The sequence below is a fragment of the Ictalurus furcatus genome, chromosome 3, assembly GCF_023375685.1.
Source record: "Ictalurus furcatus strain D&B chromosome 3, Billie_1.0, whole genome shotgun sequence".
NCBI classification, from domain to species: Eukaryota; Metazoa; Chordata; class Actinopteri; order Siluriformes; family Ictaluridae; genus Ictalurus; species Ictalurus furcatus.
This window is the reverse complement of record NC_071257.1, coordinates 30,170,180-30,185,977: the sequence shown is the minus strand read 5'-3', so window position 1 is coordinate 30,185,977 and position 15,798 is coordinate 30,170,180. Positions and strand designations below refer to the sequence as shown.

The following is a 15,798-nucleotide window of genomic DNA, read 5'->3' as shown; positions in this document are numbered from 1 at the left end:
CAGATCCATCCATCATCTGTCCTTCAGAATGAATGGTTTGTTTGTTTATCCACACAGCACTGGTGATTCCTAATTTGATTCCTGATTTGATTCCTGTTGGTTCACTTTATAGCTTCTTTAACAGCTTGACTGTATTCAGTCACAGTTGTTCGGTCACATTGGGGGGAAAAAAAAGCATCTGCCAAATAACTGCGTAGATATGTAAGTATATAGTGTAATAGTGTTAGTCATAACTTTAAGAGGTCTTTTGTAAAGATATTTTTATAGTTAAGCTCCAAAACACAGTGCCTACCATGTCTACCATCATTTATATAATAATAAAAACATTTGGATAATAATTGTTTTCTTTCACATGCCAAGTGAATGGAGAGGGGATAGAGGGCACTTTTGGGAAAATGCTGCTTTTTTCCAACGTGGAGCTTCACTGTTCAAAAAAAGTTCAACCAAAGTTCAAAAAGTTCAGCTTTTCAGAAGTTTTTTTTATTATTATTATTATTTATTTTGGCCTGAACTCTGAGCACTACGTCTTGTGAAAACTAGATACTGCTCATCAACTGGCTAATAGCATCTCTATGGTGAAGCACGGTGGTGGAAGCACTATGCAATGTGGGTGCTTCTCAGTGGCAGGGATAGGGAGATTTGATGGAAGGATGAATGCAGAGAAATACAGGGCGATCCTTGAAGAAAACTTGATGCAAACTACACACGACTTCAGATTGGGGAGAACAATGAGCGGAAGCATACAGCCAAAACAACATGGGAGTGGCTTCAGGGCAAGTTTTTGATTATACTTGATGGTTCAGTCAAAGCCCAGACTCGAGCTCTGTAGAACATCTGCCTCCAAACCTACAGCAAAGACAAAAACTTTCTCAAACAAATCTTTATTAGTGATAATAATAAATCCAATCTAAATAGCTTGCTCTAAGTGTACACGTTCAATGAGCCACTTTTATTCATGTCATGCACAAAAAGTGCTCTAGCTGGTGCCTTTTTTCTGGAAAAGTGTGAAAGCAGCCTTAGTTGTATAAAACGTCGGGTTATTTTGTTTGAACTGCATTAAAAGGACGTGATCCGTTCACTTTTACGGTGACGCTTATTTTTATTACTTTTATTGTCTGAGCTTGGCCTGTGTAAAACTTCAGTTCTCAGGCAGTTGAGCATCAGCAGGTAATTTACTTGTTGTCAGCTACACATGACTGCGTAGTCAGCACAAACAAACCAGCTTGTGTGAAGCAATGCGCAGCGCTTTAGCGATCTGAAAGCTCACTGTCAAACTTTCACAGCGTCTGAGCATGCGGTCCCTAAGAAGCAGCTCTCGGCTGGAAAGCCGGATGGCTCTCGTTCTGAGTGACGGGTAAGAAAGCGACTTCGGCTCTTCTCCTGGTGCATGCTGGGAAAGCTTGCCTGCCAGGCAAGCCCTGCGCTTATTCTCACAGGTGGCTGTCAGCCCTCAGCGTTAGCATGCTGTTATAGCTGCAGCTGAGAGGAAGAACGATGATTGAACCTAATATAGGAGGATTAACTGATAGATGGAACGGGATGAAAAACAGTAATGTTGCTCGTATGTAGGAAAAAAAAAAAAATCCAAGCTTTTAGCTGTAAACTCAAACAAAAAGCCTCCCTTCAGTCTCCAGAAACCCTGAAGGGAGAAGAAGCAAGCTGGAAAAAAAAAAAAAAACGGTGGCCAGAGCCGTTGAGTGACAGATCTTAATCCTCCTGTTGCGTCTAATTTATTGAGCAATATATCAACATGGCGTTTTCCACTGCAGCGAGGCAGCAGATGAGATTGCAGCTCGTTGTCCTGTTGTTCATGCGCTCATTACAGATCTCACATGTCCTGTCAGTTGGGGGAAAAGAAAAAAAAAAAGCTTCAGTCTATTCCTATTAAAGTCTCCAGTGGTCTTTCTGAAATCCTCTGTATTTGTAACTCGGGGAACGTGAAGCATGGAAGCTGCTCACTGGAAAATTCAGAGCTGTATTATTTTTCTCAGCGTTCCCCCTTCTCATCTCTGGTTGTCATGCCGTTAAATGGAAGTATGCATAGCATTTTAAGCGCAGGAGTTGAAGGACAGGTTTGTTTGCTTCTAAGGCTCGGAATTCTTTCTCTGCAATTCGTCCTTGGTCACTTCAACTCTTGTAACTAATTTTATGGGAGGCTGATGCTTGAAGAAATGAGGGAAAAGAGGTTTTTCGATGTTTGAGTGCTTTTCTCATCTTGTAGCACACAATACACATGGATACGGGAGAATACATATACAAACGTATGTGAATATGAATTTCACATATTTGAAGTACACGGGGTTCGGAAAGTATTCCGAATCCTTCAGTTTTTGCACACTTTATTGTATTATACCTTTACATTCAAATGTTTTGGCTATGAATCTACACACAAACACAGTAACTCATAATGACAAAACTCCAAGTGCTACAAACCAGGTACTGCTCATTAATTGGCTAATACCATCCCTACACAGTAAAATCCGTATTATTGAATTAACAACCGGAGTGTTCATTTGTGTCCAATGGACTTATATAAACACTGTCGGGTATAAATTCAACACTCTGGGTGTTAAATGAACACTGGGGATTTTGCTGTGTACAGTGAAGCATGGGGGTGGTAGTATGCTTTTCAGCAGCAGGGACAGGGAGAATTGAGGGATGAATCTGTGCGACCCAAATCCAGAGAGAAAACCTGCTCCAAAGTGCATACAACCTCAGACTGGGGCAAAGAGTCACCTTTCAGCATAACAACAACCTGAAGCAGAGATCCAAGACAATGCCAGAGTGACCTCACAATACAATACACAGCACAGTAAAGTGTTCAAAAACCTAAGGGGTCTGAATATTTTCTGGCCCCGCACATTGCAGTGCACATTGTTTTTTTTGTTGTTGTTGTTGTTTTTTAATTGAAGCTTCTAGTTAAAAATGTACAGGACTAATTTTCAGGAAACAAAAGCCTGAAACACAAACTAGTGAGATTCTTTCGATGGCTAACGATTATAGGTTTCTAATGGGGTTCTATTTGGAAGCTTTAACGGAAACCCTCTGCTGTAGGGTTCTCCATGGAAGCTTTAAGGAGATTTTTTTTTTCTAAGAGTGTTTATGGTTAAATCTTGTAGCTGTAAAAAAAAAAAAAAAAAACAAAAACAAAAAAACAATCAAAGCCCAGAAATAAAGGTAGTGAAAACAGATCAAACAATCGCTATAGTTTAAATATATAGTTTACAGTTAAATGGGGATTTGTGTTATACAAATACATTTCTGATGCTGCAGTAAAAGAGTTTGAAATTGCCCACACGAACACAGAGAGGTTTGGAGCATGTTTCTAATGTATTCCCAACTGCTTTATATAAACACCTCATCCTGAGCACTTCTCCAACTCGCGCCTTTCACACAGGGGTTCGAGGCACGTGGACGTTTAAAAAGCTCTGAGCAGATGTTCACGTGTTGCGCTGTGTCCAAGCGGCGGTGCTGTTCGGCACACGAGTATTTGTGTTATTTTTACTGGCAAAGTTCAGCAAGATTGTGAGGTTAGAGAACTCCTTATAAAGGTAAAATATGCCTGGATCGTGGTTGTGCACTCCACACTGTTTTCCTCTCAGCTACACACAGACACACACCTTTCTCTATCTTTGTGAGGACCTACTGTAGCTAATTAATTCTTTGATGTATGTACCTGAAACTAACCTTAACTTCAGTATCCAAAAGGATTTTAATATTCTAATTATTTTGATTCTATTGATTCTATCTGACAGTAGTTCTGGCTGCAGGACAAATAACAGGTTTATATTAAGGCGTCCATTCAAATCAGTCCGTACAGGATTTTGCAGTTTTTTGTGATTCCTGCGATATGGATAAAATCGTATATCATATAATGGATGATTTAGAATCTCGAAACGATATATATATCATGATATATTATGTTTTATCTCAAGTTGATGAAAAAAATTGTCTGTATGAAATAACTGTGCGTTCATGACTGATCTGCGGCATACCTTCTAAACGACCATTTTCATCAGCGTCTTATTTGTTATACCCAAACTACGTCCAAATGACAGAATTACGTCCCGTCCTCATCTTTTAGTTCGATTGATGCCTGTTCTGTATCAGGGTATTGCGGAGAGTTTTGCTCTGTGTCACACTCCTCCATGCCTGTTCTTGTTTTTGTTACAGCACACCACTATTAGCTCGTAGCTCCGACCATATTGCCGTATATTGGCTGCCGAAAATTGGATTCTGTGGCATTGGTGATACAGATGATATATGGGCAGTGGGAGCTCAGTGGTTAAGACATTTGGGCTACTGATTGGAAGGATATGAGTTCAAACCCCAGCACTACCAAGCCACCACTGTTGGGCCCTTGAGCAAGGCCCTTAACCCTCAACTGCTCAGATGTATAAATGAAATAAAATGTAAGTCACTCTGGATAAGGGCATCTAACAAATACCATAAATGTAAATATGAGAATATCTATCAATAGACATTATTCTATTGTCCTATGATATGTATCGCCGTATCATTTAGCCCTATTTTCTACAGTCATATAACTCATTTACAGGGATTCCATATAAACTGACTAAAATATGAAGCAGATGCTCCATGTAAACATGTACACCATATAAAAAGATGTTATTTATGTGAGCTGATGTTTATTTAAGATTTTTAAGCCTCAGCACTTATCATCAAGAAGCAAAAATGAGCAGACCGCTTTTCTTTCCTGAATCTTTTATTGGACGTTTGCCTTCATATTAAGTAAATGTAAGCGTTTATACTTGTCTGCTTTGGGTTTTCAGTAGTTTCTGTTGAAACCGAACCTAAATTCCTTTCGTTTCTCTTTTCCATTTTCCATGCAAACTTTTGCACTGGACTGTATGTACTTCTGTGTAAATGCTACAGTGAGCATCTCGCTGTGGATGGGGAAACACTATGATTTGGTCTAAGCATGAGAGTCATGTTTGTTTTTTCCTAGTGTTTTGTTGCTATGGTTTTGGAAATGTCCTGACGTTGTAGATTTTCATCCTAATGCCTCAATGTTTTTTTTGTTGTTGTTTTTTTGTTTTTATTTTTTATACTTGCCTGAGATTCCGTCACGCACCTCTCGACATCTGGAGGTAGTGTGGATAATCTGATCACATTCCAATCTCACTCACAGCTCAGCCAGTGGAATATGGTTTTCTTAGATCTAGATCATGTTCCAGAAAACATCCCGAACATCAGGATTGATCTACAGCTCTACATGTGTTTTGAAATCCTGATTAAGGTCCTGCTCATAGATATTTATATTATTTTCTTCCACAACGCTGTTGAATTCTCAGTTCTGTTTGTTCAGAAGGTGTTGATGAATTTTTCATGACAGCAGCTCTGACAGTAGTTCCGGCTGCAAGGTTTATATGAATGTGCTAAACCTGTTATATGAAAATAATGCATGCCCTAGGGACAGGAGGGCATTACCTCCGAAGTGCATTATTATGATATAACTGCATGGTCTGGAGCGTGTTATTCCACTTATACCATGGCAATTTGCCATGATTATAATGTTGAATATATTACACAACATCATGCATTTTAATGGTTTATAGTTAGATTGAACGTTGTTGTCCGAGATACAAGTTAGTTTCTGTTCTCACTTTCGTTATATTCTCTCACCAACCTATCTCTTTCTCTCTCTCGCTCGATCGGACTTCTCTCTCTCTTTCTCTCTCTCTCTCTCTCTCTCTCTCTCTCTCTTACAACTGAGACTCCTTCTGTAAATGTTAAATAAATGTCTCTAATGAAAAACATTACCACATCAATTATTATAGATTTTACTTTGTTAAACATCAAATCTGTTTATTATTAGTCGTAGATTATGTGTATCATCCACCGTAACAGTCCCTGCGTTTGATCTCTTACTATAGAAAGAATACCAGTGCGTTAATATAAACCTATTGTCCATGTTATAGCCGGTACTACCTGTGCTGTTATACAAATATAACGCACACCTTCGGACCAATCAGATTCGAGCAGTCAACAGCACTGTGGTATGGGGAAAAAAAAGTATCATTGTTGATAGTTTTCTGTAAGGAGACATTTGTTTAACATCTTTGGAAGGAGTCTCCAGTGTTAGTGTTTTGTAACAGTTAGAGGTAAAGCTGTAACTTTTAATGTTTCTGCAATATGAAAGGCTTCAGGATGCAGAGCTTTGCAGTTTCTCACTAAAATGAATGACAGGAACGACTGTTTATAGCGTTTAACAGTTTTTACTTCTCGCGCTTACTTTGCAGACATTCGACGACATTAAAGGTCATTTTAAACAGTTAAAAACTACAATATGCCATTCTTTAATAAATACACAGTTGTAAATATGGGCACTGCGGTATTAGAGAAGTAAAACAGTTTGAGCTGTTATAGGAACATAATCTTTAGGGTGATGAGAGTAATTCCGCTTCACGTCAGTCCACATCACCACCCTGTCATTAATTGTTTTCCTATAACAGCATGCCCCCCCCCCCCCCCCCGATTGTTTCACTCTTTCCTTATTAATTGTAGTAATTTCCATGATGGTTTACAATAAGCTTTTTTAAACTCCCTAAGATAGTCATTGAACTTCGGTATTTATAAACCGGCTAATAAGCAGGAAATGGTGACAGTGTGTCGTCTTTTTACGCAGCTGAAAAAGTGCTAAAAGCCATTTTTTTTCCTTCTGCCAGACGCATTCAGAAAAGCAGAGAAAGTGAGGTTCTTGGTGCTTTAAGACAAATGCGTTGGTTGGAATGATGGAAACTGTATTTGTAAATCTCTTCCAGTTTTACAAATGTCTTCATTTCTCATTTACAACAGTGTAAACCCCACGACTACATGCACCATAAATAACACATATACTTTTTAACAATTCTCTAGTTTATAAAATAACGCCATGTCTAATACTAAATCTGCATCTGTGAAGAAATATTACTCTTGTCCAAGCCTAGACATGATCAAATTACAAAGCAAATTATATATGACCTTGTTACAATTTCTCTGATGTTACTATTTAGTAACCCTACTGTGCATGTTTGTGTGTGTGTGTGTATATATATATATATATATATATATACACACACACACACACACACACACACACACACATATATATATATATATATATATATATATATATATATATATATATATATATATATATATATATATATATATGTGTGTGTGTATCAGCCCTCTTTAGTACTCCTATATATTTGTATTCTAACGAGGCATCATTATCAGTACTTTTCATATAAGACCCTTTTAGCCCTGAACATGTAGAAACAAGAGGTTTTACACAAGCACACATTACTATAGAATAATGTCCACACAGTGCCAGGTGGCACCCTGTTCATCTGACACTGCCAGAGAAATCTCATCAGCTCCAGGAAAATGCTCAGCGCTTGCCAATATTGTCCTAATTACACCCCAACTAGAAGTTGGATTTCTCTGAATGTGGACCGTGTAAAGCTGAAACTATTTAGTTTGACTGTCTGCATTGTTTCTATTTAAGGTCCTGACAGGAGGTACTTCTCTATCACACGCAAGATTTTAGTAGAAGGTAGCACAGCTGGAGCACAGACGGGATTTGCACCAGTAAACAGTCAGGCTGAGACAGTATGCTGGCATGCAACATGATTTTTTGTGTCAGATTTGTAGGAATTGTAACAAGCTATAATTACAAACCACTCACTCAGACTAACAATTCATTCCTTTTGACACACACTGTTCTTTGGTGTAAGTGTGCTGTTCTTGTGAATTTATAGTTGTTGGAACCTGGTGTAATATGCTACAGTTATTGTTTCACAGTACATTTTCCTCTGAGAATTTCTGTAACACTGACCTAAACATCAACCAAAAAAAATTCAGATCATATACTAACAACCAATCTGTTTAAATGGAAGCCATTTTATGTTCTTAACTAAGTTGAACTCTTTCACCTTGATGTTTTAAAACCCTATCACTCAAAATGTTCTAATGGTTTACTCCTGATTTATATTCTCCAATTTTTTGTAGTTTCTTGACCATGAAATAATGTAATAAAAAAAAAATATATTAATTTAGTATTATTGTTAAAGATACTTAAAAGGATTACAAAGGTTAACAAAACGTTATTGTGCATTGTTACTATATGGTGATATCCATTTCTCTGGAATAGTTAGTTGGTTAGTTACTTAGTTAGTTAGTCTATTTATTAAAAGAAAGCTTTTTCACTAATTGGCATTTTTTAATAGGTTGGATTTAGTTGTTCTAATTATGTAATTAGACACATGACAGGTTTTCTGTAAAGCTACTTTTTCAATTGAAATCTCCCACAGTCCTTCTCTCTCACGCTCAATTTGAGCCACCCACCTAATTTAGTTTCCTCATAATCTGCATATTTTTGCTTCATACAAAAAATACTTACTAAATCCATGGTATTGTTTTGGTCTCAAAACAGTTTTTCTTCAATAAAATATGTGTTATGATACCCCATTTGGCAAAATGAAGTCCAGAGAAAATCTTAATATGACTACTGTTTGCTTATGCAATTCTTTAAAAGAAGAAATGCATTATTCCAGCTTTCATAATAACGGTATATATGTCTTTTGTATACCACTCTTGTTCCCAGAGGTGGTACTTTCCACAACTCTGAGACCAGACATTGTCATGTGGTCTGTAGAAGGGAAGAAAGTTATCCTGGTGGAACTAACAGTCCCGTGGGAGGAGAACTATGAGGAAGAAGCAGAAAGAAAGAAAACTAAGTACCAACAACTTGTCCAGGAGTGTCTGAGTACAGTTCGCAGGCTGGGAGAAGTGGCAGAAAGAGCCTCCTGTTGGCTTTGGCATAAGAGGGAGAAAACTAGCTGGAATCTGGGACGAGAAGGACAGAGAGTTGGCCGCCACTGCCGACCCACCACATGGAGAGTGTTGAGGTTAAGGGTCAAAGCACTCTAAGAAGGTTGGGTACCACCTGAAGACCTCTCCTCCTGGCCATCCAGGAGGCTATCCTTTATACATCCAAAATAATGGATTTATAAAGGCATCTCTGATGTAGTACAAACCTGTAACATGACTGGGGTATGACTGGGTTATTCTTATAAAAAGAGTGAGGATGAGTAAGTCCATAGACAAAGCAGGAAGTGAGGAAGAGTCTGTTTTAGCAGATGAATATGTCCTTTGACGAATATTCTGAGAATGTTTAAAATTCCTACCTCTAATTAAAATATAACTCGTATTTCAGTGAAAGGGGGGAAACAAAAAAGGGCAAAAACACTGGTTACAAAGACTTTTCTGTGTGATATTTTTTAACTTGGAGTGTATTTACAGTTGATTTTCTTGTATACTCTGGCATGCTTCGCCTTTAAAGTACAATTCTGGCAGGAAACAAAGCACTAAATACAATATGTACCACTGTTTCAGCAGTCGTTAAAAATAATGACATGTTTAGTAGGCATCGTTCCATTGTTCAATGGTTTTGTGTTATAGCAACATGCAATAGAGCATTATAAGGACATTTTCAGTCCTTCTTTCCAGGTACACCTTGTTAAGCTGCACACCATTTTCCTGCACTAAGTCTTGTTTTCTTCTTCTGCTACTGAAGGTTCATGAATTCTTAATGTCATCTTAGGCTTAACTCTCCCAGGTGCTCCGCATTTCTCTCGTTTTTTTCTATCATGTGAACTTTCGAATGGAAACCGCTCGAGTTAATCCCCATTGACAAGCCTGTTACAGTCCGACCATACGTAAGGAAATTCTCAGGTCTTTCAGCCTCAAAATCCGAGTCACAGGTGTGGAATGATTCTCTGAGTGAACCCGACAGCAGACGGGACCAACAGCAAGAAAGCACAGACATACCGAGCGGGTTCTTTATCGTAGTGGCGTCTTATTCAGGGTGGTCTGATTTCAAACACAGCACTGCACAGTGTAGAGTCAGTGTAGACTTTGCTCTGCTTCGACGGGATCGATAGTGTGAGATTTAGCTTAGCGATTCTAAATTTAACCCTGAGTCAGTTTTACACTTCAAACCTGGTTTCGTTTTGCAGATTAGGTGGATGGAGGAAGGCAAGCACACAGGATTCTTCCCAAGAATAATCTTTCTTCATTTATCCTAACTGTTAGCACAGACACAAATAAGTGCTCTTTCAAGTGCAGCTGGGATTCTTGTACAATTTCTCACGTTCCAACAACAGCAACCCAACACAATCCAATCCAACTAACTCCTCTGCTTCTCCACTATTCCTATTATATTCTGTCTCCTTTCTGCTCTGCCAACAGGTTCTAGAAGTTTCTCTCTTCTGACTGCTTTTTAAATGAATGCATAATATTTCTAGTAACTTCTATGAGCACACCCTGAAGTGTTTTATTCCTCGTAGACCCCAGGAGTTTGCCAATGCAAACAATATGTCATACTTTTTTATCCATTAATAGGTACTTCTGATGTAGTAGAACATCCTAAAACAAGTTGGTTCCCGGTATCACTTACATTAAAGCAGCTATAAACAGTTTTTCCCTCACTAGCCTCTCTTTTTGTCCTTTTGAGGTTAATGAGACTACAAATGCTACTTAAAATGTTATACAAGAAACATCCAAGTGCAATGTTGTTTGTTGGAAAACGTACTGCTTTAGCTCTGATTTGTTACAAAATGCTGACACTGGAGACTCCTTCCATAAATGGTCAAATAAATGTCTCCTCACAGAAAATGTCACCATCTCAACAATTGCATTTTTTATCCCTTTATGTGGAGTGTTTCTGTATCTGACTAATCAGAATCAAGAATTTAACATCACTGTATTATGTATAAATGGTTATATTGCATTTCTGATCAATTCAGCTCGGACTTCAACAAGCTTTACATTACTAGGAAGTTCTGCAGAGAGGAACACATTTCCTTTACCGTTTCCATACCAAACCATATTGTATGGCATAAATAAATGTGGTTATAGTTGGGGCTTGTAATTTATCACTCTCTTTCAGCACTGTTCACTTTTTTCTGTGCTAAATATATTGTATATCTAAAATTGGACATTTAGGGGAAAAACAAAAGACTTAAAGACCCTTTGTCACGCATTTGAGTGGTTTTATTACTCTCCAAACTAGAACATCATAAAAGAGAAATTCTTTGGTTAACTGGCCACATGTTTTGACAGAACCACTCACAATTCCATGGAAGGTTTTCTAATCAGACAATTTGACGTTTTCTGGTTTTACTGAATTCTTTTAAATGAGCCTTTTTCCTTTCCTACAATCAATTAATTTTATGAATCACACTGTCAGTTGTGTGAGAAGTTGTTGTTTGGTACCACTATGTATTTTTAGTTTTTTTTTTTTTTGTTTTTTGTTTTTTGTTTTTTTTGGCAAAGCCCTCAATTTTGGGTCACCCTCGCTTCGTTTCTTTCGGCTGCGAGGCACCTCTAGCTTTAATGGTTGTCCTTGTGCTTGTGCTTGTGCTTGGAGCAGGAGCGTGTTCCGCTTGTGCATTTGATGCAGTGCCGCTTGCCTTCACGCTCCATTAGCCAGAGACGTAATGGAGTGGTGCTACGGAGTGCTATTAGTACACCACCGGAACATGATGGAGGAGTGTTTGCTTTCGGGAAGGGTTTTTTTTTTCCCCAAATCTTTCCACTGGAGACTCTAATGGAACAACAGACCCAGTTGATTATGACCAGTTGATGCTTGATCAAGTTTGATGCTCCACTTTGGTGGGATGAGATGGTCCTTAATGATCTCATATTTTTTTCTGCTCTGGTTTTAGGGCGTCGTTAATGTTTAGCTCAGTCGAGGCTTGACTTTTACCCCAGAATTTGTCTCCATAATTTCTCAGTCCTCTCTATAACTGCTTTGAGCCTTGTATTGTGTTCTATAAAGTATCAGAAGTAGTTGCTTGATGGGAAATCTGGTAAGCACTGTGTCCACCATTATGATGCCTTTGAGACACCAATTCAGGATTGCCTTGGTAAACTGGATGGTATTGAACAATTTTTCCAGCAGATTGTTGGAAAATAAATTCTGTTGCTTTTATTTCTACCGCTTGCAGCTTGGCAGTGTGATTGCTCATGATAATTTCTCAAACCGATACCATTTAATAGGCTCGTGTTAAAAAAATAAAGCTTTTCAGACATGTAGACTAATTGGATGGCATATGTCTGGCTCTCATTGGCAGTGCTGCCTTGAAGGGCTGAGAGTGATTGCATGCAACATTCATGAGTCAGGGGAGTCTGAATGTCGTCTTCTGTCTCCACTTGTACCCCCCTTGACACCTTTACGTCTCTGTCTCGTGGACACTCTATCCCGTCTCTGTCTTGAAGAATTTTGAGGCACATTTACATTCTTCCTCACGTTCCTGTTCCTGTCAGATTTTCTCTCCCTCCCTTGCTGAGAAGAGTAATCACACACCATGACCCAATAGCTGAATCCATCCTCTTCACTTTCTCGCCGTAATGTGAGGAAACGCTTGCGTTGGGTATAATTTGAATAGCAGCCCAGTCACACTGAAACACCTCATTAGATACCCCTGTCACTAACTGAGGAGAAAGTGAATAGAGTATCAGAGAGAATGAGAAGGATTGCGATTCCTATTTTGTTTATATCCCACTTTTAATCCAGTGAATTCCCATATTCTAAGCCATGGTTTAAGCAGCGTGACTTGGGTGAGGCTGTGTTATGTTTGGAGGAAGCAACTAATCTCATCCTATCCTCAATGATCTCCCACTGTAAGAGTGTGTGAGTGTTGCTGGCTGTATTTTTGCCAATGTCCTATTCAGGAACAGACTTTGGATTGCTGGAATCGAGAATTTGAATGAGTTTTTCTGCATGGTCAGCCAGCCTTAATTGGAAAAAAACAAACGCCAATGATTATTCCAAGCTTGGCTGTGTTTGTGATTTGAGCTTTTACATTTTTACCATTTTAATAGATTTTATTTTCATCAGTTTAGCCAGAAGCCGTCTGTCACTTCAGGTTTCCAACCACATGCAGCATTTCCAAATGGTCTAGAACAGTGTTTCTCAGTCCTGGCCCTGGCCCTGAGGTTTGTTCTCTTTGACTAGCCCAGTTCAACCTAGTTCGAGCCTGTTAATTAGCTGATAAGTTGAATCTGGTGAATTGGGAGAAGGAAAAACACAAAAAATACACAAGGCAATGGTACTATAGACCCAAGACTGAGTAAACTTGTGTAGTCCAATTCAGAGAAAAGTGCCAAGGACTAGACTTGTTACACATACAGCGAAGGTTTTCTTTACTCAGGTGCTTGGCTCATTGAAAATATCCCTTCCACACAGTAGAGTTTACTTTATTGTTATTATTATTATTATTATTATTATTATCTACTTTTGTTTGTTTGTGTATTTTCAATACGATTTGGTACATCTATAATGGAGATTTTTTATGTTTTACACAAGAAGGACCGGTCTTGGTCTTTGATTCAAGCAGTGAGGACTCTTTGGGGAAAATGCATCAGTTGCATTGTACATTCATTTGTTTGGTAGACATTTTTATCCAAAGTGACTTCCAATTTAGCCGAGCAGATGAAGGGCTAAGGGCCTTGCTCAAGAGTAAGCAGCTTGGTGGTACAAGGATTCGAGCTCACAACCTCACCAACAATAGAATAGAATATCTTTGTCATTGCACAATACAGTGTCATACAAATACAATGAAATTGGGTTTGTAGATACAATTATACAGCAGCTTATTAGAGGTATTCTTAGACAGTTGAAAATGCAATACTGCAGTCAAATAAGTCAGTAGTAATACTGTACCTGCATAGTGAAATTAAATGGTGGTTGAGTCACGGCATACCCTCAGTCATACAGTAATCATGTCCATAATTGTCCAAAGTGAAACAATTTTTGTCATTTTGCTTCTGTACACCACCACAATGGATTTGAAATGAAACTGTCAACATGATCGAAGTGTAGACGTTGAGCTTTAATTCAGGGAGCTGACCAAACACACTGCATTAACTGTTTAGGAATTACAGACATTTGATTCAGAGTCCCTCTATTTTCACAGGCTCAAAAGTAATTGGACAAACTAGCGATCATAAATATTAGGATTATTTTGTAATTTAAAAATGGCAAAGATTGTGTCACTGTCCAAATACTTATGGACCCAACTCTATATAATAGTACTAGTAGTCCAAAGCTGAGCCAAACTGCAAAGTAATGTAGTTTTTGTGTATTTTTTTTTTCTTTGTAGAGATTGATATTGAACGCTGTGTCCGTGAATCCATCATCCTGTTCTGCTGGACTCCCAAGAGCGCCACATATCGGCAGCACGCCCAGCCATCTAAACCCACCAGTGATGGTAATGGCTTTGTGAAGACTATGGCCTTCTATTCATCAGAGTATCAAGACCTACCAAACACAGACCTGGTGAGTGTGCTAAGTGTATAATGGAGTTTGGGGGGGTATTGACTCATTTGAGTATCATGGTGCCATTCACTCATTTGGAGAAACGGCTGTTAGATTAGACTTCTGATGTTGGTGTAACACCGGTTGTACCACCAATTTGGACTCAGTGCCATTTTTCCTGAGAATATTGAGTCCATTATGCACTATCAATAAAGATCTGGACACAAATTAAACCTAATGCGAAACTAAATTGTTGCCCAACAATGTCGATTGGAGTTCAGTCTATGTTCTAAGTCTAATTTAGTCCAGATCTGCAGGATCTTGGTAATTGAATCTCCACTGAGATCATGCCCACCACTCACATTCGGTTAGGAATAAATCCTTTCTCACTGTCAGGTTCTTAACCACAGATGGTATGATACATATTGCCGACTTCTAAAATGTGATGCCTGACTTGTGGGTTTATAATCAAGGTTCATTTGAGGACAATATTTTCCATATTAACTTGGAAAGTTGGACATAGAACACAGTCAAAAGAAAGAGGTGAAAAAATAGTTAGTGTGTGGGAGAGTAAGGCTTAATAAAGCATTTAGTCTTGAATTTATTTCAAATGTAATTAAGAAGCTTAATAAGAAGCTTACTGAACCCTTTATCTGTCAGGAAAAACCTAGGGGAAAAAACAGCATGAGTTTTGCCATTAAAACAATTCTGACCACACACATTCAGATAAGAATTAATCCTTTACCACATATTCCATTATATGTAGCAGATTTCTGAAATTGTGGGTTTGCACTGTGGTGGGGGATTATAATGGTGACTTGGGATTCAGTTGGAAAATGGTGAAACTGGGAAGCAGTTGACTTGGGAGTGGAGATTTCAAAATAAAGAGGTGAGAATGAGGGGAGCTGTGTGTGGGCAAAGTTTAGTAAACAATAATAGGCTCAGAACAAGGAAGGCAACTACCAGACGTCGTGCAAATAAATTTTGACATACTGTACAAACATAGAAGAATAGGGATTAGTAGGGCCAGGATTCTGTCATGACAAATAGGTCAGGAGCAAAGCACCCTTTCTGAAGTCCCCTAACATACCCTTGGTTTCTATTTTTATTCTAACTTGAGGTTTAAGAGCACTCTGGTTTAAGAGTATCTGTCTGTTGCTCAGAGCTTGTTGCGCTTGCATGGCTTTACATGGGAAAGAGACTATTTGTACTTTAGGCTACTGTTACTGCTGTAAGCTGCAAAATAACACCACAAAGTTGGAAGATTAATGTTTAATGAAGTATGTTTTATGAAGAATTTCCTGGCTGGATTTGAATTTCATCCTTCTAAGTTAATTACTGGCCGAATCTTGCTCATGTGGAACACCATTTGGTTGTCCCCTAATGAAATCTAATGCCATATGTTAATGAGTTATGACTTCTGAGAACTTCATGGCAATCAACACGGTCAAAATGAGCCATATTTCACA

At 38.5% G+C, this 15,798-nt stretch overlaps 1 protein-coding gene across 1 annotated transcript in view; it reads left to right on the top strand.

The window, feature by feature from the left end:
- tbck (TBC1 domain containing kinase) overlaps positions 1–15,798 on the top strand; it is an 84,299-nt gene that overhangs the window by 51,703 nt on the left and 16,798 nt on the right. The window contains exon 23 of the mRNA XM_053621981.1: positions 14,175–14,350. Coding sequence (XP_053477956.1) covers positions 14,175–14,350 — 176 coding nt within the window. The remainder of the gene's footprint in view (positions 1–14,174; positions 14,351–15,798) is intronic.